At 39.4% G+C, this 24,494-nt stretch overlaps 1 protein-coding gene across 10 annotated transcripts; it reads left to right on the forward strand.

Annotated features, from left to right (window-relative positions):
* The first annotated feature begins 2,448 nt into the window (after positions 1–2,448).
* Positions 2,449–24,194, forward strand: RCAN3 (RCAN family member 3). 10 transcript variants are annotated; one of them, XM_069803123.1, is made up of 7 exons: positions 2,449–2,631; positions 3,242–3,452; positions 6,191–6,231; positions 8,211–8,452; positions 12,408–12,581; positions 13,163–13,334; positions 21,984–24,194. In XM_069803123.1, exons 4-7 carry the CDS (start codon positions 8,258–8,260, stop codon positions 22,190–22,192), a joined length of 750 nt encoding a protein of 249 aa, XP_069659224.1. In that variant the 5' UTR covers positions 2,449–2,631; positions 3,242–3,452; positions 6,191–6,231; positions 8,211–8,257; the 3' UTR covers positions 22,193–24,194. The 10 variants fall into 10 exon arrangements, with proteins under 10 accessions (XP_069659224.1, XP_069659225.1, XP_069659226.1 ...); XM_069803124.1 differs by having other exon boundaries at positions 3,245–3,452; XM_069803125.1 differs by lacking the exon at positions 3,242–3,452 and having other exon boundaries at positions 2,449–2,729.
* Positions 24,195–24,494: the final 300 nt, after the last annotated feature.

A 24,494-nucleotide genomic window follows, 5' to 3' on the forward strand; every position in this document is an offset into this window, starting at 1 on the left:
GCTTTAATTGGCCGTAAATGTCTTGAGAGAAGTTAAGACAGAATTTAGTTTACTACTGTAAGTACTATATGCATTCAAAGAACTGTCTTTTTTAACAGGATACTTGTAAATGAAATGCAGATTGCTACAACTTATGTTTGGGGCTGCAGCATTACCAATGCTCGCCATTTTACCTGAGTCTCCAAGTATTTGGCATCAGCTTTAGGAATCATATCGTTTACTTTCAAATCTTAGCTTTACAGGGCTTTAAAAAAAAAAATCTTAGCATTTGTTATTTCGGAGAAGAGCTTGAAAATGTGATCCAAATATAGCCTAAAGGAGTGGGGGACATACACAATATGAGCCAAATCACGAAACCAAAAGCATTATATTATTGGTGGCCTGACTCATGATTTTGCATGCCTGCCAACTCAATACTGAAATTGAGACAACTGCATGCTTCTCTGAGACAGCGAAGACCTCTAATACTAGTTGGGAACGCTACGCTGTAGGAGATGCCATCCTTCAGATACAGGATATCGTGTCTTTGATTGCAGGAGTAGACAGCTTAAGGGCATTTCCTAACAATGCCATTAAGAGATACAGACGGTCATAAATTTAGAATACTGGCAATGTAGCTTAATCGAATGCTTGCCAACCTAATTAACACTCACCATATGGGTTTTAGTCCAGGGGGATAAGCAGAAGATAACCCTCAGGATACTCTTAATTAAATGTATCTCTTGGGGTCCCAAACCACAAATGGAAAAAAAAACAAGAGCAGCCTTATCCACTTTGGTGTTAAAGCTGCACTTCATAGCAAGTCCCTGGACACAAGTATTAAAACACAGGCTAGCACTTTCTTGAATGCTTGCAGAAGCAGCATACCTAAGCCCCAGAGTTTCTGATAAATGTGGTAATACTTTGTTAACATATATCACTTAAGGGGTAGTGTGTTATATGAGACAACGGTGTTAAGCGCTAATATAAAGAGGTGGCAATCAAGCCAGATAGCAGGAGCATTACAAAAATGCATGCTACAAAAGAGGTGTTACTAGAAAAGACAGAGTATTAAAAATGCCCCTGAAATGGACACAAATGTTGGGAGCTTGTGGTATTAAAACAAAATAGATTGCTGACTAGGGAGGAAGAACATGGTATTCGATTAATAAAGCATGTGATTGCAGCAAGGAAAGGCTCCCATTACCACCTAAATTTGCACTGCATTTAAATTGCAGAATCCCTTACCTAGACAGGTAAGACTGATCTTACGTTTCTAAAAGTGAATTCTGCTATGCCCTGTTTTCTTACGAGGGAAATGTCTGCACTGTGGACAAATTACAGCCCTGGTAAAGACGACCAGTTTAGCCTTACTTTCTTTTTTCTGTACCTGAACTTTAGAAGAAAGCACTTAAACCACAGAAATTTCAGTATTTATGTCAAAAATCCTAACTGTCTTTAGGCTTTTCAAGTGAGGACAAAGCAAAATATTTGTGTTAGTGAAATTCAATAGTTCTGCGTGCTTTGTGTGGAAAACCAAGTACAACCAAAAAAAGGATGTTGGTTTATGCTTTCTTTAGATGTAGATGTACAAGCATTCATTTATCTTACAGTTCAGATGACCACTATCTCAAATCATCTCATTGCTGGATTAAGCTATGATTTACTCCGAGAGACGAGGGACATAAACTGTCACTGTTCCCATCTGGCAACTGCCCGAGCGTGTCTGCCAGCTGAGGCTAACCGCAAAGTAAAACCGATTAACTTTGGCCGCCATCTAGGAGCGTACGTGGGTCTTTCACGGCAGCAATCTGCCCAACACAAAGCACCACAGCACAGGTGCTGTGCTCCGAGAGTCAGTCCCGTGTCCTCTTCTCCAGCTTTAGCCTTCAAGGTCACTCACACGTCCTGCCGGGGCACCCCAAGGTGCTCCTGTCAGCTCTCGAACAGCGTTTCAAGGCTGTTAATTAAAAACATGGAAGAGACCTCCCTCCTGCCAGCAACTCAGCCGCCGACTGCTTCTCCAAAGGCAGTTCCTAGAGCAATTTGCAGCTTTTGAATCAATTCTCATCTCTCTGAGCTCGGTCATTCCCACAGAGAACCCTGGAAAGCTTTTCCTCCAGGCCAAGCAGACGGTGGAAGCCCATCGCCTCAAGGATCGATACGCGTAAAACCACCGTTCTTTTCCCCAAAACGCTTCGTGCCTTTTGCCTTGGAGACCCCACGGGGCCCGGAACACGCCTAAAACCCGCCACAAAACCCGCGGAGCACAGGCGAAGGCGGGCGAGCGGGGGGGGGTGTCCCACACAGCCCCTCACACCCCGGCGGCTGAGGAGCTGGCCACCCCCCCCCAACCGCCCGCCACCCCTCCGTGAGGGGCTGCGGCTGGCGCATGCGCAGAGTCGCCCCCCACCTCCATCCGGGTCACCGACCCCCCCCCCCCAGCTCCCTGAGGCGATGCGGAGGCGAGGGGGCGCGCACGCAGGCGCGTTCCCGCCGCTCCCCTCCCGCAGCCGCTCACTCCCGCACGGCGACCGGCGGCGAGTGCGCGCTCCCGCGGCCGCCGCTCCCCCCCCCTCCCCCCCCCCTCCTCCTCTCTGCGCGGCGCCCCTTCTCCGCCGCTGCTGAGGGGATCCCCGCCGAGGAAGACGGGTGAGCGTCCCCCGCCTTCTCCCAGCGCCCCGCCGCCGGCCATCTGTTGCTCCTCCGTCCCCTCGGCCGTCCCTTCCCTGAGGTAGTCCCGTCCTGAGGTGAGGTGGCCCGGTCCGGCGACGGTTCGCTGAGCAGCGCCGAGCACCGCCCGGGCGGGTCGGTGAGGGCGCGGTGAGGCCTGGCCGAGCCCCCCCGTCCCGCCGTGCCGCTGCCGCCTGCGCCCTCCGCGGCGGCGGGGAAGTTGTTTTCTCCTTTACCCGTTGCTCCTTAGGGCAGATAGAGAGGGTTTGGGTTGGTTGTGGTTTTTCTTTTTTTTTTTTAAAGAGAATAATCCCACGGAGGTCTTCTGCCTCCCCCCTCGCGTTTATCACTTGCCGTATTAACTCTGAACTTGGGTGTTGATCCCCCAGCCCGGTGACTTGCCCGGGGCTGCTCCCCTGGGTAGCCCCGTCCTCTGCGGGTTTGCAGGCTTGAGCCCGAGTTTATCGATAAACTCCTCCGAGCAGATCTGACTGTTGATGTAGAAATTGCCATGGCGTTTTTAGTCCTTGTGAGTATTCAGGGCGTTCGCGAAGGATGTAATAATGTAAATGAGCTGCCTGTATTTCAGCAGTGCCTGAAGAGCGGGTCCAGACGATGCAAAGGTAAAAACACCAGTGCTGTCTGCACCGATGCTCTGATGAAGAACTAAAGCTATCAATGGCAGAAGCTGCATTTCCACAGTTTGCTTAAATTTCGGAAGATCTTAAGCTTTGTATGAAGTTGAAGAGTTTGCTTTTGTTTCCGAGGTACCTGTCACCTGATATTTAAACGATAAGCAGGTATAAATTCTCAGAAGAACAAAGGACTTAGTAAAAGGTCTTATCCAAGTGGCTTTAGTTCTTGGGATCCCTTTGGTCCTGCTGTGTAAGGCCATTTAATCTAAAATCTAAGAGGGAGCGAGTGATCAAATAGCTTGCTAACGAGTATTGTCAGTTGTCTGCACAGTGAATTTGCTTATAATTTTGAATTGTTTATTGCGGTAAGAATTAGCTGATTGTAGTAAATAACTAGCATTTGTATATTTTCATGTATATCAGACTGTCTTACAAATAGGTACTTCTTGACATTCAAGGGAGGTAAGTGAAGTCATTCCCTTTTTGCATAGGGAAAACTGAAGCAGAGCAGTTTGGCTGTTGTACTGATAACCACATCGGTGTACCTATCGAGCATGAAGTATTTCTTCTGATTTTGTTGCTTTCTGATAATTGCACAATAAAACAATTCTACCTAGTCTGTTAAAATATCACTTCTCACAGCACTGTTTCCAACAGTACTTCTTAATTAACATTCATACATCAGTCTTTACTGTCTCATCCTTATTTCAGGGAAGCTCTTACATATTCTTGTGTTGCTCGGTAGCCATGGTGTTTTGATACTAATTTAGGTGAAATCAGGAAAAACAAGTAATCTGTGAAAAAAATAAAATGAACCATGTAGGTTTATGATTAAAAAAAAATAGAATGGTGATGCATTCTTAATTTTTAAAAAACAGATTATAATTGAAGTAGCTTTTATAGTTCAGTGCTCTCTACAGAAGCTTTTCAGATTTCATTTTTGTACTAGCAAGAAATGCCGTACTGTAAATTATACAGAACTGTTGATCTTGTTCCTGAAATGTTTCCTTAACTTTGACTAAGATTGCTTCTATTAAATCACTTCCCTTGCAGACTGTTTGCAGGAATTCAAGGGAATAACTGCATTGTCTTCTGCAGCTTAATATTGTACAAGGTTCTACTCTTTTTCTCTAAAGGAACATGATGATTTCTGGTAATTCAATTTTTGTTACTAGTTGAGAAAGAAAATATAATCTACTTCATGGCAACGGGGGTGTTTAAACTGCCCCAGCTCTCCAGGATTGTTTGCACACATCATTTGAGACCCGCTGCCTTTTTACAGAGCAGAAAATAGCTTCCGGTAAAACCTTTTGTTGATGTATTTAAATGTTACAACATAACGAATTCAAATATAATGAAAGTTGAAACCAGTGAGGCTGTTTGCTGCATGCAGAGCTGGATATAGTGTGCCTAGACAGGTTTGTGTGTTTTCCATCAGGATTCTTAAACTTCTTTACAAACCTGAAGAGCATCTCTTCTGTCCAATAATCCATGCCTATGCAGAATTTTCTGTGTTTGATAATACCACAAATTGCTGTTGAGCAAAAAGCAGTATTTTCTTAATATCAAGGGTATTTACGCTGTGAAAGGTGTACAGGGAAGATCTTTTGTGGTAAACGGAAGACAGACCTACAGTGCAGGCTCACCCGGGCTGTCATCTCAGCTCTTGTCTCTGAGCACTCCTGTCTTTGTAGTTTGTTTTAATCTGTGTGCATTTTGAAGGTGGGAATACACAGGTAGAGAATGGTAGTTGTTGATTGCCTGTTTCACGTAGAACTGGAGGATATGAATCAGGACACAGAAGACTAGAGATGTAGGAACTGCAAGTTTAATTTCCTTAACGTTAAGATGCTAGCTAGGCGGTTTCGCTTATGTCTGTTGACCAGTTCATGCATGGTGAAAATCATAGTGACCTTGCAGCCTCACTTTATCTCTGTCTACTTCGTAGGTTACTTGAATCATTTATAAATTAAGTCGTAAAAGAAGCTACATCTTGTGGCTTTTTTGTTGGCTTTTTTTCCCTTTCTTTTTTTCTTCCTATCCTCTCTTACAGTGTGTGCGGTATTCTGTGATACCTGAGCTCCTGGCATTTGTTTGCAAACGTTTCAGTTGTTTGTTATTGATCCGTCTCCAATTCCTGAGTTGATTTGGCAAAGACCGTTCCTTAATTGTATTATTTACCTGGCTACCATTCTTGCCTTTCACTGCTCTGACTTTTGTATGTTGTCACCTTTTCATTTACGAAATTGCCCTATTCTGTTATTCCAAACAGACATGGAAATAGCATGGATGTCTTTTTTCAAAATACAGAATAACAGTTTTCAGAGTTTTAGAACCTTCTTATGCCGGAACTTTGAACTTAATTTTAATTCTATTAATTACTTTAACCAAATTTGGCAAAAGAAGGAAAAACTGGGATTATTTCTTTCCCCACAATGCATTGATATGTCTTTAAGTTGGTGTTTTAGAAAGTGTCTTGTATTGCTCTTTTTAACACTATCAGTTTTATTTTATTTTCAAGCAGATATATTTGCATACTTGTCTCATTGGTGCATAAAAGATTGTTTCTATTCAAGGAGCCTATACAAAGTCTCATTGTACAGAATATTAGCCAGAAATACAGGGTTCAGGCATCTTATTTGTATAAATAAAAACCCCAATCTGCCTTCATTTTGTCCATCTCTTTGCTCCTTTCTTTCTGAATTGCTGTTCCTCTGTGCTAACGTACCAAATGGAGGAACATGTCTGTGGTCACTGTGGTGTTTGGTGTTAGTAATCTACAGATTGCAGCTCCTTAAATGACATAGTAGATAATAACAACTTTAAAGGAGGAGTAATGGATTCAGTTGATAATCTATGGATTAAATTCTCTCTCATTTTAATTGTGATGTCTGATTCCACAGTACTAACAGAATGAAGAGAGGAATACTACCACAGGCTCAGTGTAAGTCACAGTAATTGTGCACTCCATTAATCTTATTTTCTTGATGCGTTTGTCTCCCTCCAGTCTGCTGCTTTCACTTCATTTTGTAGCTTATGAGGCTCAGACAGCCTGAACTTTTTTAAGCTCTTCAGAGCGTGGCCAACTTGACCAAGTTTTGTGTTGATCTGTTACCTTACTTCCTGTCTTATTCACCATTAAGTCTTTGAATTTACATGCCAGCATTTCCAAACTCTCCTCTTTCTGTGCCAGTTGTGCTCTCTTGCCTTGTTTGCAAGTCTCCTCATTCTTTGATTTTTCAGAAAACCAGGGTTTTGGAGCAGTCGTGTGTAGGTTAGGCATTTCCTATTGTGATCCGTACTCTTCTCTGACAGGAGTGCTTGGGGAGTTAGAACCAAAACTAAGATAATGCTAGCATGTTGCTCTCAATTCTGTCCACATGTAGCTTGGCTTGATTGTAGGTGCCTGTGTCCTGTTGCATGTTGAATTGATTAGCCCAGAACTCTCTTTGACTCTGTGCTGCCAAGCCAGATGGTGGCTTTTGTTTTTACTGTGTTGGCGTATTTTCCTTTTCTCTTTCCTTTTTGCATGAATCAGCAAGCACAAAAAAATGAGGTTTCCACCAGCTACATGTTTTCTTGCATTTACATCCTTCTTTCTGTGATGCTGAGGAACATGTCCTGTGAAAATTTTGAAATTTGCTGTGCTGGGAAAATTTAGCCAGGTCTATGCATGACTTTGTAATGGTTTGACTAAAGGTGTGACCGTGAACTGCTGCAGTTAGGTGTGCATGTGCACACATTGCTTCAGACAGCTTTTATGTGTCTGTGGCGAGGTTGCATTGATTTAACTCATTTAAGTTAGCATCACACCTTGTGTGTGTGTGTCTCTAAGCAGTTTGTAAATACTTTAAATAGGTACTAAATCTTTTTTTCTCATTTTCACATGCTTTTTCTCCTGAAGTACACAGTGTTGAGAGTGTTTGGGTGGTGTTAATTAGAAAACTTGTCTTAAACCTTTTCCCATCAGTAAGCGTGGATTTATTGTGGATTTTTTAATGCATTTTTTAATGCATATTGATTTTGGTTGATGGCATTTCTCAGTGACTGCTTCAAAAGAATAAACTAGTTAAGCAAATATTCAAATGAGATCATTGCCAATGATGCATAATATATTTACTTACCTTTGTAGCGTTGTCACAAATTAACACCCCCTCCAAATCTAGATGTAGTGCAGTTACATGTTTTCTATCATTTACATTAGAATATACAGTAGTGTGATAACTTTCTCATGATTTTTACAGCAATAAGTGGCAAAAGGTATGCTTCATTAAAATCTTTTTTATTGTGTAAAAACCAGTTTACCTAAAATCTCTTGCTTGTTAGCATTTTTTTTTTCTTCCTTGATGTGTTTACTCAAGGCTATAGATACTCTCTTACCTATGGGAAAGGCATGCTCCAGTGCTTAGGGGAAGGAAATCTCCTTACATTAGGAGATCTTAGATTTTGTTCCTGTATCTGCCACTGGCTTGGAGAGGCTTTGGACAGATGATTTAATTTTGCTCTATACATGTGTTCCCATTGATGAAATAAAGATATTTCTTCAAATATCAGAAGACTACTCTGATTGCTTGGGAAGTGCTTTTAAGTTATTTAATAAGAAATTGCTATTAACTGAAAAGTGTGTCATGGAGAAAAGCTTCTAGAACAATATTGTAGTTCTTGATTTCTGCCAGAGTAAAGGGAGGAGAAATTTCATTTACTTGACTGAGTGACTTTATCTTCCTTTTCATAGATTGAACAGCGGAGTCTTTATCTCATTTACAGAAGTGGGATACAGTGGTTCTGTTTTGTGGATGAGAGAACAAGTTTCATGTTGATTTCTATTCTTTTTTGTCAAATTGTTTGCCTTAAAGAACAGTCAAAGCAAAGAAGATGTGGTATCTTCATATTCTCTTTTGGTTTTGTTTTTTGGAATGGCAGACCCCTATTAGAAACTGGAACGTAAAGAAGAGTTGCTTGGGTGAACGATGCTCAGAGATACTATGAAGTCCTGGAGTGACAGCCAGTCAGACCTCTACAGCAGTGACCAAGAAGAGGAAGAACAGATGATTTTTGGAGAAAATGAAGATGATTTGGAAGAGATGATGGATTTAAGTGACTTGCCTACCTCACTCTTTGCTTGCAGTGTTCATGAAGCGGTGTTTGAGGTACAGGAAGAAAAGGTAAGGTGGAGAGAGATATATTTGGGGCATAGTATTGTAAGTATAGATACAGCTATTGAACAGTTTTGTCTGAATTTTCAGTGTGTTACTGCATATTATAATTGGAGGGAAAAAAACAACCTGGTGAGCTCAGATCAGAATGAGTACAGTTACCAAAGAGCAGATAATACTACACTTTTCTGGCATTTGACATTGTTAGTAGGTACAGAGTGCTTCTCCCATGAAAAGCTATTCCGATTTTTTTTCTTTTTTGTCTTTATCCAATGTACCACATCCAAGGGCAGATTTAAATAAAATCTGAAAGCAGATTTAAATGTTTTATTTCAAGGCAAGAATTCTGTTAAAAGAGCATTATAAATTTGCAGGATGTATGTTCCGACTTGAACACCTTGAAAGTGGCTTATAAAGACCTTACAATAATCTAAATCTTCTCTGGCCTGCTAACATTTATATTCAGTCAAATCTGTACTTTCCCTTTGCTTCCAAGAGCATCAGGGAAAATTATGTACATTACATGAGTGAGGGAAGATAGGAGGGGCTTATATGAAAGTTTTGGTCTGCAACTTCTTCAGTTTCAGTTTACAAAAGTACCGATGAAGCCTACAGTTTTGCTGAAAGTTTTCAACATCTGAGGGAAAGGTGTGGTGTCAGATAGGAAATGCTGCTCTCTGCCTCAGAGGTGCTAAATAGTGTACTTAAATATAAGTCAATCTTTCAAATATTTGCTGTGAGCTGAATTCCTAAGCCAGTGCTCCTAACAAATGGACATAGTACATTCAAAATAAAAGGAACAGTGATCAGTTGAGAACATGCACATGGTGTCACATAAACAGTTTGTAAAGCAGCTTACAGATCCCCTTTTGGGTAGGGAGGAGGATATTACATAATGAGAGCTGCTGTTCTTATAGTTTGTTGTAATTGTATTCCTATGGGTACGAAACACAGATGCCAGAAAAGGCTGTTGAGTCTTCGGTGGCTTATTTTCAGATGCAATGCTTTATTTTTTCTTTCCCGTGTTTTATAGAGAGAATGAGATATAGTGCACTAGCCATTATTTACATGCCTGGTGTCAAATACTTTTTTTCAAAGAGTGTTTTTGCTAGCCTATGTATGTCAGTAGAAGGGTTAATTTCTAGCCTTGTATATTAATGCTGTTTTTACTGGAAGACAAAATGGGCAGTGCATAAGAGTATGTAAATCATATGTCATCTAATTAAAAAAAAAAAGCAAGATGACATCTCCTTTTCTAGATAAATTTTTAACTCACCGATGACTAGTTTAAATTGTTACTGCTTCTACTAGATCAGCTTCTAGTTCAAAAGACTTGTAAGTGGGCAGCAGTCCATTTGTTTCAGTGGTTACTGCCCTTGGAAGAAGGTAGTAAAGCATCAGTTAATCAATGGAACATTAAATAATGCACTGGACTAGTTTAACGCTCATGCTACAGGAATAGCAGTGCCCCATAATTCATTGTGTGTCCAGTATAGAAAGTGTGCACTGGAAATGTTGCCTTGCTAAATTGTTTTGCATGTGTCTACATGGGATCTGTCATTTTAATGCACATTTGCTTTTTTCCGTGAAAGTATTCCCACAGTGTGTCTGTGCATACAAGGTGTATCAAGGGAGATGTGCTAGCTTTTTCTCTAATGATACTGGGATAATTAGGTGCCACATTAAACCACTTGTAAATTTAATCACAAATTTAAAAGTTTTCACTTCAAATGTAGTTTTTAAAGTGTACTGATTGTACTATCAGCAAGCTAATCTAAGCTGATTGTCATAGCCAAGACATTAGTTTAGAATAGGTCAGAATTATACATTATATCTATAAATCGAAAGCTTACTATGCAGACTTTTTCCTAGTGCTTGAAAGAATAGAGGTGCTTTGACATATTATACGGCTTTCATCTGTTTTATGAAATTCAGCTTAGTCAGCCCCTGCACACACGTTTCAGTGGCTTGATTTACTTCTACCTACATCTTGTTTTAAAGGCTGAATGCACAGCAAACAGTTCATGAAACAAATGGAAATTGTGCTGTCTGTGCACAAACAGAAAGCAATTTGAAAATTTGTGGTGGTTTTAGGGTTTATTTTTTTAGGGGGTGGCGTGTTTTTTCTGGTGGCACTTACAGTTTTGCTACCCAATGTTCTTTTAGTTCATTTGCTAACGCTAGGAAAGCTCGCAGCACTTGAGAGCAGACTATCAAAATCAGTCTTCCTCTTCCCTGATTTTGTAGTAGTCACATCTGTAAAAAATAGATTGCCTGGTTCTGTATGTAGGCATAAATATTTTATGCTATGCATTTTCATTTGTGAAACTTCACATAAGTAAGTGATGATTAATATTCTGGTGAGGAGAAAAGGCTAAAAAGACACTATTGATTTGAAATCTATATATTTAATTCTTATGAAGCATTTTGCTCAGGTTCTGGTTTTGCCCTAGTTCTTTCATCCATTTGTTTGAAATTTTCTAGCTATATTTCTGGTTTTACTGTTGATTTGTTAAAACAACATTTAAACATTAACAGGTCCTGTTCAATTGACTGTTGTTGAATTTAGTGCCATCAGTTTCCACTTTTGTTTAAGTGTTGTAGGTTAAATACATGGTATGTTTACAGAAAAACTGTAAGATGTCTAAGTTGGCATACATTTTTAAATAATTTTTTCTTGTACATAGCATCTAAAAGTGTTTTTTCAAGTTTAGTTCAAACAGCAGAAGTTGAAAAATTCAGAGTAAAAGTATTTATTGTTTCTTTCTCAAATACCTTTTTGAGGGTAACATCATGATTGGAACACTGTCTTCATTATTTTCAGTTGCAGGTTTGATCCACTAGATTGCAGTTTTGTGTTTGTCAAGTACAAAATTTGGCCAGTGTGCAGAAGGAACAGGTTTTCTGATTTAATAAAGACCTTGACGTTGTACAGATTGGAGAGAATTGTGCAGTAAAATCATATTTTTGTTAAAACTAACACGGGCATCATCTGAAGAATTTCTTCAGCCCTATTTAAAATGAAAGCACCTCATCCTGTAATTATTTTTAGAGGAATGAAGGCATCAACAGGATTTTTGTAAAGAGATTGGTGTCTATCGGAATCAAGCAAATTAACTATTGTCATTGGGAAGAGTTCTTAATGAAAAAATATTACTTTTATTTGCTTATGTAGATCTCTGAATAACGGAGTATTATCAGAACATAATAAATAAATTGAAAAGAGATTGTTTGCATACTTCTCATCTGTTGGTTTTAATCTGACTTTTTACAGTGAATGAAATTTTTTTTTTCCCTAGTGTATTTAAGCTAGGGAAAAAAAAAAAGAAATATCTGCAAATTAGGTCTGTTGTAGATCACAGAACTAGTAAATTAAAACAGATTGAGTTTCACAACAATGCAGTTATTATTTCTTAAAGAACTTGATTATAAGATTCCATAGTCAATAAAACATGATTTTTTTCAATTTTTTATTTTTGTGAACAAGTGTTGTTTAGTAATAATAGATTTTTGTCTCTTCCAAAGTAGTCTTATTAATTCATCCTGAGAATTTTGAGATTTTCCTTAAGCATTCAGTACTTTAGTTTATCTAATATAAAAATTAACTGATTTGCATAGTACTTCTGGAGACGCTTGGGTGAAAGTCATGTGCAAGTACCAGTATTTTTGTTGACATCGGCACCTTTGAGTAACTGTCGCTAGGTGGCAGTTTGTGTATTAAGAGTTTGAGAGGCTCGTTCACATCAATTCGCTCTTGGAATTCCAGTTTAAATAGTGAGACAAAGCAGTGCTACACTGAATGCGGATTTGCAAGTGGGGGTAACTGAGGGAAGTATGGAGTGTGCAGGTTTAGGAGATTAAGGAAATTAATGAGATTTGGGAAAGGAAAGTGAAAGGAAGATGTGTTTTCATTGAGTGAAAATGTTCATTTTGTGTTTGGAGAATCTTTGTACTTCATCTCCAGGAAAGATTTGAAGCACTTTTCACAGTCTACGATAATCAAGTTACATTCCAGTTGTTTAAAAGCTTTAGAAGAGTAAGGATAAACTTCAGTAATCCAGAGGCAGCAGCAAGAGCACGGATAGAACTGCATGAAACTGACTTCAACGGCAAAAAGCTGAAGCTGTACTTTGCACAGGTATTATGGAACACTAAGATGTTGTACGTGTGTCCCTGTTTCTTCTTTATTCCACATTTGCCTGTGAGTTTCATTTGTGATAAATATCTGAAGTTACCTTCAACCTCATTCCTCTACGCTGAGATGTATTACTTTCACTCATTGAGAAATTCATGCTTCAGGGTACAGTTTTGCTTTTCAGCTTGAGCTTACAGCGTTGTAATTAGTTGCTGCGTGGTGACACAAACCATCTTCCCCCATACATAAACAGAAATGTGCTGAAAGAAAATATGTGGATCCAAAGGTCTCTTTATAATAGGTGCTTTACAGACATATTCTTCTTGTTGGATTAGCAGCTTAGTATGTGTCATATACAGCTACATTGTCAACGCTTACATAGGCCAGTTTCTTAACTGCAGCATTTCTCCGAGGTGTCGTACCAAGAGCACTGACAAAAGCTGTACTACTTTTATTTTTAAAGCTAGGCTAAAGTAAGCATTGCTAACACACAGCATGGACATACATTATTGGGGAAGGAGACTAAATAAAAAGAGAATTAATATTTGTCATCTTATTCTGTATCTCCTGGCTTTTGTCTGCAGGTGCAGGTATCCAGTGAAATAGGTGACAAGTCCTACCTCCTTCCTCCACAACCTGTTAAACAGTTCCTGATATCACCACCTGCATCTCCACCAGTTGGATGGAAACAGAGTGAAGATGCAACTCCCCTGATAAACTATGACTTGCTTTGTGCTGTCTCCAAGTTGGGACCAGGTAGGAATATTTACCTGCTTTTGTTGTGTTACTTAACTTCAAAAATAGTTAACGAGGGAATTTATCTACTTACCTTTCTTTCTGTGTGAAGAAACAGAGTCTCTCTTATGTGATGTTTCTTACTTGAATAAAATGATCCATCACTTTTTTTACTTAATCCGTTAATTGAAAGTATAGCACAGAACTGGACTGTGTGGTACTAGCTCCCTCACATCCATTTATTGAATTTTGTTATAGTGTCAATATTAAGTAACAAACAAGAGGAATGAGAAGTTCAGTCTCTGGCAGATGGACAGCTCCAGTTATTAAGGATGCTAATATGTACTTCTTGTGTTTAATCATCAGACTTCTTTATGAGCCTTCCTAGGAAACATGCTGTTTGCTTTCTGTGAAAAGCAGGGAATCAGGAGGCTTAATGTTTTCAAATGCTTTTGTAGCTTTTCATTTACAAATGTCATGTAAATGTACAGCATAAATGGTGCCACTTAAAAATTTTTATGCTGCTGTTAAAGGATTTTCAGTCATGGGTTTCTCTAGGTTTGCTTTATTAACAATGCAGAGTGGGGCCACCACCGCAGTGAATGGCAAACTTCGAAAAATTTCTCAGTCTTATATACCTTTTACCACCCATTATCCCAGCCCAAAGTCTTTGTAATTTTCCAGTTGATCTCGGTTCCTATGTCATTATCATTCACCAATTTATCTCGTTAATTCTTGTGTCCCGGTTCTTCTGAAGTTAGTGGTCGTAGGCAAAAGGTCTTGGGTCACCACAATCACTTATCTTCTTACACATCAAAGATCACCTTTGAATTTCTGAAAATCACTGAGGCTATTCTATTAATTTATCTTGTTCTAAAGTTAATAACTTACTCCCATGTCTCAGGTCTAAGATGTATGATTACATTCTTCTTCTGTTGATACAGCTTGACTGGGTTTTTAGCCAGCCATGGTGGGGGCTACACATAGGACAAATAAGCAGCTTACGCATATTGTTTTCTAAGCACCTGCATTCTGTTAATCACATCTAAAGCAATCTCTAATCATTAGTTATATGTCTGATATGAATAGTCTTAGAAACAATGAGGCCTAAGGCCTAGTTCCCTTTACAATTCCCTCCTTTTGTTTTTCATCGCATTCCTGTAATCCTATTGATAACTCCACATTTCTCTTTCTATCTTCTGTATTAGCCTAGAGCTACAACTTACACAGCATTGGAACAAAACAATCACACATACTACTGTGATTATAACAACAAAGACTGTTACAATTAGTTATTTCACCTAAGTAGTCAAATTGGGAAACCAAGATGTTAACCAAGAGAATGTGTCAGAAAATCCCCAGGATGCGTCACCTCTTTGAATTTGTTGCATTGTGGCACTAACCTCCCAAATTTTCTGGACATCTGTTATTAATTCTCCCGATCGATCAGTATACATACAGCAACTGTATTTAGGACAGTACGAACTCCACCTTGTGAAGCCAGAATCATGTCTAAAGCCATTCAGTTTTGGATAGTCATTTTTTAAACTTCAGTTACCTCTTTCTGGAGAGTGAAAAGTCCATGAGCAGTTGAATTTGCTAATTTTTCAATTTCTCCAGAGACATTTAAGACTGCTTTTTCCAATTTGCTTACTCCTAAAGCTGGAATTAACCACCTAGCAAATGAATGGAATCCTGTTGGTCTTTCAGTGAAAGGATTTAGAGTTTCTTGGGTTTGAATTAGAAAGGTTCTATGCCATGTTGCACTTGAGACAGCTTTTGGGTGAATTTCCAAATCTGTAGACATTACTCCTAGGGTACAAATACCTCCCCAGTCTGGAGGCAAAGCTTTTTAAGCTTTGCTCCTACATAACCAAAAAATGCCTAAGTCCTCAGGTGCTCGCCAGCTTAAACGCAATCCTGAGTTGATAGAAGTTGTGTTTTGACATTGAGTCCAATTTCCTACAAATGAATGATTTTTGCATAAATGTTGATTATCGACACTTGGGGGATAACATCTTTGTACACAGTGGACTTGTGGATAATCTCCTGAATTTGATAGTCTTATTTCCCAAATTTGTTCTTCATAAGATTCGGAAAAAGTAGTATTAAACCAGTATTTTTTCTAATTTGCACTTTTAGGAATCGGTATTCCTACTAAGTGAAATCCTTGATTCACTGTCTTTGGTAGAGCAACACAAATCCAACATTCACTTAAATTTAGATTATTAGTAAAAGATTTCATCAATGACACATGCATATTGTTGGTCCAGGCAGTTTCTACTTGGTTAACATCCCTAGGTTTCCATACAAATTGTTTTAACACATTCAGAGATGACATGTTGTAATAAGAATGAGGATAATTCATGTGACGGTGCCAAAAATTCCGCTCAAGATTAGGTCTCCATTTGATTATTACAATCCTAAATTTGAAAGTAAAACAATTGCTTGATAGGTAGAATTGATGACAGCACCAGTTTCCCTTACCATAAATTCTCCACATTTGATGGTCAAAGCACCATATTGCAATTCCCCATGTTGGTTCTTGAACATGAATATGATATACAGGATAAGTTCTCGGAATGCCATATCCCCACCACTGTTTAGAAAAGCCATGACTGTTCGACCAAGTATCCCACGGATCGTCAAATCTACTTCTAACGTTTGCACAGAATTCGAGAGAATTAAGAAGTGGATAAATAGGGTCTCTCTGTCTGGTCTTTGGGTAACTAGCCAAAAAAAATGACCTGTGCAGGCTTTGCGCATAGGTGTGTAATTTGGCCCGAAAGCTGAGAAGAACGATCACTGTATGTATTAACAGTTCTATTGGTATGGGCATCTCGATAGCGCAATGCAAATTTTGTCCACAAGGTGTCACTCCAGGGTAGAATACAAACAAGTACAAAAAGGAATAATACTTTACAATTGTCTATTATTCTTCAGATTCTTTGCGGGCATGTGAATGATGGATCCAAGTTTCTTTCCCAGATACCTTCATGGCATAAAAAGAAGTTAGCAGTATAAGGTCCTTCCCATTTTGGTTCAAATCTGGTTTTTCTTTTGAAATTCTTTATATAAACTTTGTCCCCTGGCTGTGTATCATGAACTTGGATTTCAGGGCTTATTCCCTGATACCAATAGGGATGGTTACACATTTGGAAAAAATAATTTTGCAGATACAAAAGGTATTGTGTTACCTGTTCATGTCCATCCAAGAGGCTAGTCTTTGCTGGCACATATGTACCTGGAACAGCAAGTATTCTCCCAAAAAGGATCTCAGCTGGAGAAACTCCAATTGGTTGCCTTGGAGTATTCCTAATATCCCACAAACCCAAATTTAAGGCCTCAGGCCATTTCAAACCAGTCTGTTTACGAACCTTTACTAACTTCTCCTTCAATGTCATATTCATTCATTCTACTTAACCAGATGATTCGGGATGATCTGGAGTATGAAATTTATTAAAAATCCCTAAAGAATTATAAATCTATATCAGGATAGCAGCTGTGAATTGACTCCCTCGATCTGAATTGATTACTTCAGGAACCCCATACCTTGGAATGATTTCTTTCAATAAGGCTTTTACTACTGCCTTGGAATCATTTTTCCTAGTTGGGAAAGCTTCCACCCATCCTGATAGTTGATCAACATCACTAATATGTAAGAGTACCCCATTGTTTTTGGCATGTCTGCATAATCAGTTTGGAGTTTTTTGAAAAGGAAAGGTGGCTGGAGGTCTTTTCCCACCGGGAGGTTTAATTCGCGCTGAAGCATATTGTCTGCAAAGCTTACATCCTTCACAAATTCTGTTTGCTGCTGCATAAATTCCCAGGACTGCCCAGTCTCTGGATTCGGAGCGCTAGGCTCTCCGGTCCCCCGTGGGTCCTCTCATGGTGCCACCACATTATCGGTAATAAATACCTTTTTGGAAGGAGAGGTTTGTTATTCAGAGTCCACTGCCCTTCTCGCCGGTGGGCTCCCAGCCGAGTCTATTGTTGTCTTTCTTCTTCAGAGAGGTCTTTATACAGCTTATTCATGTCTGGGAGCTCAAATGTTATTTCATGTTGTAACAGAGACGTAACGGATATGACCTGTCGTGCTGCTGCTCTACCGGCTTGGTCAGCTAGAGAATTTCCCTTCGCGATCATGTCTTGTCTCTGTGTATGTGCCTTTATAGCTCACAGATATTTCAGAGAGCAATTGGATTGCCTCTAAGAGGTCTTTGATCTGTTGTCCATGGGCAACAGTTGTTCCTGCTGAAGTCAGAAAAACCCTTTCTTTCCATAAAGTCCCCGTAGCATGACATACACCAAAGGCATATTTAGAGTCTGTATAAATGTTAAATCTTACTCCAATCGCATATTTAGCAGCTTCAGTTAGAGTAACTATTTCTGCTCCTTGTGCACCTAAAGGTGCAGGCAAAGATCTGGCCAACAGTACCTGTGTTTCTGTGTTGACTGCGAAACCGGTATATCTTCAACCTTTTTCATAGTAAGATGAGCCATCCATGAAGAGGTTTAAATCAGGGTTATCTAAAGGTTGATCTCTCAGGTCATCTCGCAGCTTGCTGGTTTCACTTACGAGATAAACACAATTGTGGTTATCTTTTTCTCCATCAAAGGGTAAAGGCATTAAAGTCGCAGGGTTTAAAGTATTGCACCTTTCCAGTTTCAAATTATCAGTCAATAAAAGAATTATTTCACATCTGTGTGCCCATTGTGGAGACAAAGCTTTCTCCACATACTGCTTTAACAAAATTTCTACCTCATGGGGTACACAAACAATTAGTGGATGACCTAAAACAATTGTTCTGGTTTTCTCAACCATTTCAGCTGCAGCTGCTATTGCTCTGACACAAAAAGGAGTTCCTTTAGTCACTGGATCCAATTAGCTATTTCACTGAATCCCGGGATCCAAGGACGGCAAAATCACCTGTCCTAAAAATCCTCTCAACTGGTTTTATGTCACTGGTCTAGGTATTTCTTGAATTGCTTGAACTCTTTCAGGGTCTACTTCACACCTTCTGGGCTTTAATATAAATACCAAATATTTTACTTGCTGTTTGCAAAAATGCAATTTAGATGGAGATGCACAGTGTCCCTTTTTAACAAGTTGGATACACAGATATTCAGTATCTCGAATACAATCATTCTCAGTTTTACTTGCCAATAATAAATCATCAACATATTGCACCAAGATTGATTCACAAGATATAGTTTTTTCCAAATAAATCTTTCTTCAAAATCTGAGAAAAAATTGTTGGTGAGCTGGTAAAATCTTGTGGCAGCCTGGTCCAAGTAAGTTGTTTCCCTTGCCAAATAAAGGCAAAAATTGGCTGGCTTTCTTCAGCAATTGGAATATTAAAGAAAGCTCCGGTAAGGTTAAGCACTGTAAAATACTGTGCCCAGACTGGAATCTGGGTTAAAATCAAACTAGGATCTGGCACCACAGGGTGTGGAGCAATTACATGCTTATTCACTGCTTGTAAATCTTGAACACGTCTGTATTCAGGATCTCCATCCTTATCTGTCCTATGTCTACTCACTGGCAAAATTGGGGTATTATAGGGACTATGGCATTCTTTCAAAATCCCCTTTTCTAAAAAATGGCTTCATTTATAATTGGATATTGCCGAACTGAGGGAGGAGTCCCTCCTTTGTTTTTATCACAACTGGTTCAGCAGATTTTAATAATACTACTTCATCTCCTGATGTACTCCGGAGTTCTCTGGGAACTCCAGCTAATTCGGGTGGTATTTTTAAATCACTATGGTTTTGTTCTTTAAGTTGGATTACTTCAGAACCCATTACAATTAATCGGATCCCTGTAGGCACCAAAGAGATAAATGTGCCAAATTCCTGCAAGAGGTCTTGTCCCAGAAGAGAAACAGGAGAGTCTGGAGAAATTACAAATCTTCCCCAGACTGATTTTTCATTCAAAATTACTGGTAGAGGAGTAGACAAATATTTTATCTCTTCCCCCACCACCCCCCGTATTATCACAGCTTCATTTGACATCTGAGGGATTTCAAAATTTAACAAAGACAACGTCGCTCCCGTATCTACTAGGAAAGTAACAAGAATACTGTTTACCTTTGCAGAAATCTGACCGCGCTCATCTACCTTGATTCCAACAGGTTCCATTGCTCTTTTAGTTTCCAGAGAAGAGGAGTACCGTTCTTTACTGCGAATGAGGTCATGGGGGTCGGGCAGGTGGAAGTCTTCCTCAGGTTGCAACAGGTCTCAGTGGACACTGTCTTTGCATATGTCCTAAATTTCTACAATAAAAACACTCTAAAGAGTTAGCATGTTGGGAAGCAGAGGGAACTCTGTTTTGCCCCCCCTCTTCCCCTAAATCTCCCCCGAGAAAATCCCTGACCTCTTATTCGTGGGTTAAAATTCTGAGTAATTGCTGCAGCTAACAGTCTAATTTCTCTCTCCTTCTCTTTCCGCTCTTGCTTTCTTCTGGTTTTTAATTTATCTTCTTCCTGTTTTTGTCTTTCTTCAGCTCTTCCATCAAAAACAAAGGCAGCAATACTTAGAATTTTAGCTAATGTCTCACCCTGCCAACATGGCATATGTTTCTTAAAATATTTACTTATGTCTGGAGCAGATTGATGTACAAAAACACTGATAGCTAAAGGCTCCTGGAAATTGTCACGGGTCATGCCCCCATATTTCAATAAAGTTGCCTTCAGTCGTCCCCAGTAATCACTCGGATGTTCATCAGGTCTCTGCCTACATTCTAAAACCTTTGTCCAATTAGTTACTCTCTCACCAGCTTGGCGAACTGCTTCTATTAATTGTTGAATGGCAGCTTGGTGAGCACTAGTTCCTTCTGTGGTTGTGAGATTCCGTTCTGGATCTTGTTCAGGCCATGGGTTTCACCCCTGACCTTTCTGAGCAATTTCTCTATCCTTTTGAAAAATCTTTTCTCTTTCCTCTGCCTGAAATAATTCTCGCAGCAGCGTCCTCATATCATTCCAACTAGGGGTATAATCAGTGACAATTCTTGATAACAATTGAGCACATTTTTCAGCGTCATCATGCAGCCGAGGCATCTTCAACTGCCAAGCTACTAAATCACCTTGTTTTCAAGGTTCATGCCTCATTACTGCAGTTACCACAGGAACTTCAGCAGGTGCACCCAGTCCTGCTCTTGGGTTTGGGGTGCATGTCAGCACCCTTTGAGAAAAGCTCAGTTTTCTCAGCCTCAGGGGCCAAGGGAAGTAAACTTTTCTCATTTTCAACAGGGAATTTTCCTCCTTTGTTGTGCCCAGTTATACCAAATATACCAATAATCAAGATCTTGACTTCCAGAGTCTTCCAAAATCATTCTCAAAAACTTCTGCTTATGGGGTTTAAATGTTCCCTTAGGAGGCCACTCATCCATTGGCCCTCCTCCTCTGTTTCTCGTCAGGAATGGCCATTCCTCTTGGCACAATATTATCAATTTCCTTTTTTGCAATACCTGTGCCAAGGGTATCTTTTTTCCAGTTTTCTAAAACCTCAGCAAGGGGCGTCCCTCTTTCAACGCTGGGTGCTGACCCCATCTTTCTTAATATTTTTTTTGCAAATTTGAACACAAGAGTTTCCCAGGATGATTTTATCTGGAATTACCCATGCCCAAGTCTCTTAGGTGAACTCACCTGATTATTTCTGCCGGCAATTGAGTGTTGGTAACGGCTTTGTCCAGAGAAATATCCAGTTGCTCTCTTTCTCTCTTGTGTCCTAGAGTCCCATGTGGGGTGCCAATTCTGTTAAAGGATTTTCAGTCATGGGTTTCTCTAGGTTTGCTTTATTAACAATGCAGAGTGGGGCCACCACCGCAGTGAATGGCAAACTTCGAAAAATTTCTCAGTCTTATATACCTTTTACCACCCATTATCCCAGCCCAAAGTCTTTGTAATTTTCCAGTTGATCTCGGTTCCTATGTCATTATCATTCACCAATTTATCTCGTTAATTCTTGTGTCCCGGTTCTTCTGAAGTTAGTGGTCGTAGGCAAAAGGTCTTGGGTCACCACAATCACTTATCTTCTTACACATCAAAGATCACCTTTGAATTTCTGAAAATCACTGAGGCTGTTCTATTAATTTATCTTGTTCTAAAGTTAATAACTTACTCCCATGTCTCAGGTCTAAGATGTATGATTACATTCTTCTTCTGTTGATACAGCTTGACTGGGTTTTTAGCCAGCCATGGTGGGGGCTACACATAGGACAAATAAGCAGCTTACGCATATTGTTTTCTAAGCACCTGCATTCTGTTAATCACATCTAAAGCAATCTCTAATCATTAGTTATATGTCTGATAAGAATAGTCTTAGAAACGAGTCTTAGGAACTAGGCTTAAGGCCTAGTTCTCTTTACAGCTGCTTGTATTCTGATGTCTTCAGTGTTTCATGATAGTTTTTTACATCCCTCCGTCCCTTCCTTTAAATATGAATTAAAAGATTGGTTTTATTCAAGGTACAGTGTAACAGATACAGGGACTATCTTAAAACATTTAACAGGTCTGGTGAAGCGTGGAAGTTGAGCAAATTAGAGATGAGATGGGAATAAATCAATATTTGGTTGTGTTACTGCAGATAGTAAGGAGTTTTTGAGATAAAGTGACTTAATGCTTTTCCTTGGGGGTGTTCTTAGCATGATTTTTGTTTGCTGCTCTTCAGGGGAAAAGTACGAGCTTCATGCAGGAACAGAATCAACTCCTAGTGTAGTCGTCCATGTCTGTGAAAGTGAGACAGAAGAGGAAGATGAAATAAAAAATCCCAAACAGAAGATCATGCAGACAAGGCGCCCAGAACCACCTGCAACAATCCTCAATGAATCTAAAGCATTTGATTGTACACTGGCAGTAGGGGGTACTATGCACTGTTAAATTGTGTGGTGCTCAAGATAGTATCAAGAATCAGACACTTAACTGAGTACATGTGTTGATGTCTGTACTGCTGCTATATGTTATGTATAGCGACAACAGATTTTACTTGTAGTTGTCTCTCATGTTCAAGATTTTGGATGCCAATGCTCTGAAAAGCACTTTAATTTTAGGGCCTAGTCCCCCAAGTGTAGCAAATCCACCTGACTTGAAATAGTGAAAAATAGGAAGTCTGGTTGTGGTGGTTTTGGTTGGTTTTTGGTTTGTTTTTTTGTTTTTTTAAGATGTTGCCCTTTTCTTTATATTGTACAGTGTGATGTACCAAGTGCTGAAATAATATCTTACTGTCATGATTGGATTCAAGAAAGTTCATTGTATAGCAATTAAAAGCTGATCTGTACTGGTACAACAGCTTCCAGTTAATATAGTGTTAAATGCAAGTGAAACGTACTCTTTTTATGCTAAAATTCCTTCCCAGCTAGTAATCTCCTGGGGTGAAGATTAGTCTTTGCTTTTCTCAGAAATGCCAACTATGTATTTTTAATTTGACATGAGGCACAAATACACGTATGGAACTAAATTCAAGTAGTTTTGCTAACTACACAGAGAAGAATACAGGAGGAAGAACCACAGACCACGGAGAAGACAGACTCCGAGTCTGTCACCAACACTGCTGCTGCTACTATCTGTGATGGTACACTGACAGGTACAATGGTTTGCACTGACGTCTAATTAGGAGTGAATTACAATCTGTAGAGTGAAATACGGATTCAGCTATTGAATGTGCTGTCTCTGATCCTCTTTGAAAATGTGGTAACATTTGTTCCTCTGCAGTCCTAGAGATGGCCTCCATTTACAAATAAATTCAGTGACTGTTACGTTATAACTAAGTTATGTTAGGAGATAAAGCATCTAGGGTTAATTTTTAACTTGTGCTCCTAAACTTCTCCAGTCTGTTTCATATTTTTTTAAGACAATCAGTTGCCTGGCTTAGCCAGTTTTTATGCAGTCTCAGCCCTTGTTTGCTGTTTTTCATTCAGACTTTTTCTGTGTGGCATCCTGTCTGTCTGATAGAGCATCTGCTACTTTTGAGACCAGGATGCCTCTTTTAAAATAGAGATTTTTAATTTTGTGATCTTGTGTTAAGTGTGTTTTAGTAAGAGGAAAATAGGCCTCGGTATAATGACACATGCTCCTATGCTTTTATGCTATTTTATAACCAACCTTTTTTAGTCTAGACAGATTCTTCTTTTTTCTATTTAAAAGAATAAAATTATTTGTGAACAAACCAGGCCACTGATGTTCATACATAGAAGTCATTCAGAAATTGGCCTTTTTCAAATTCATTTTTGTGTGTTTCAATTCTCCATGATGTGCTTATTGAATTTTCAAAAGTGTTTTCACTTGATTGATGGCAGAGAGAAAAAGTAATGATCATGAATTTGCATGGGCATGGTAGTTTTCAACTCCGTATTGTGCCAGCTCGTGATCCCTTCCTGCCACCAGCTTCAAGTTGCAAAATGGGATCCTGCAGGCAGGTCCTTGTTCCAGAGGCAGGAGTAGTGTATATTAAAAAGGTAGAACGATGGGTTTTGTTCATCTTGCCTCCACAGGCATGATATTTCTGTATCTCTTCAGGTATTAAAATCACTCAAAAGTCTTGACTTCTCTGTCTCACTGTTCCATGTTATTTAAATAAAAAAAAAAAAAAACCACCACAACCCCCCCCCTTTGTGTTGTCCATCAGGCTTGTGTATTTTTAAAATTCCAGAAGTCCATTTTGGATTTTCTGTGGTGTTTATATTTTGTTAATTGTTTAATTTCTACCCCATTGTAGAAGTTGCTGTGAGTAGGAATAAGTGGAAGACCTTCAGAAACAGTTTTATAAGGCAAATGAAGCAAGTAATGTTGTCAATGTATCTTGTGTAAAATGTATAACAATTTGCATTCCAACATCTTCCATTGTGTAAAGACACTTAAAATAAAAACAATGCAGTGCCATTCACATGTGGTTTTTTAACTGTATTCCATATTGGCCCAAGTTTGATATGTACGTTTTCTAATGGTATCGTGTGCTTGTGCAATTGAGTGAACAGTTGAGAGAGTTTATGGGTTTCCATAAGCAAATTATCAGAAAAATAGTGCTGAAGAAGTTAGGAATTTCAGCAGAACAACCCTGGGAATTGCTGGGCTGAAGGAGGGACTGAGAAGGTTTTTATGGTGTTTTGGGTGCCTGTACAGCAGAGTCCCATTTAGATGTTTACCTCACCGGAATTTTGAATGGGAGTTTGACACCACCTTAGAG

This window comes from Haliaeetus albicilla, chromosome 16 (genome assembly GCF_947461875.1).
Source record: "Haliaeetus albicilla chromosome 16, bHalAlb1.1, whole genome shotgun sequence".
NCBI lineage: Eukaryota > Metazoa > Chordata > Aves > Accipitriformes > Accipitridae > Haliaeetus > Haliaeetus albicilla.

Coding starts and splice junctions, on each gene's coding strand:
- RCAN3 (XM_069803125.1), top strand. CDS start 8,258: ATGCTCAGAGATACTATGAAGTCCTGGAGTGACAGCCAGTCAGACCTC. Junction 8,453..12,407: donor TTGAGGTACAGGAAGAAAAG/GTAAGGTGGAGA, acceptor CTTCATCTCCAG/GAAAGATTTGAAGCACTTTT. Junction 13,335..21,983: donor TGTCTCCAAGTTGGGACCAG/GTAGGAATATTT, acceptor GCTGCTCTTCAG/GGGAAAAGTACGAGCTTCAT.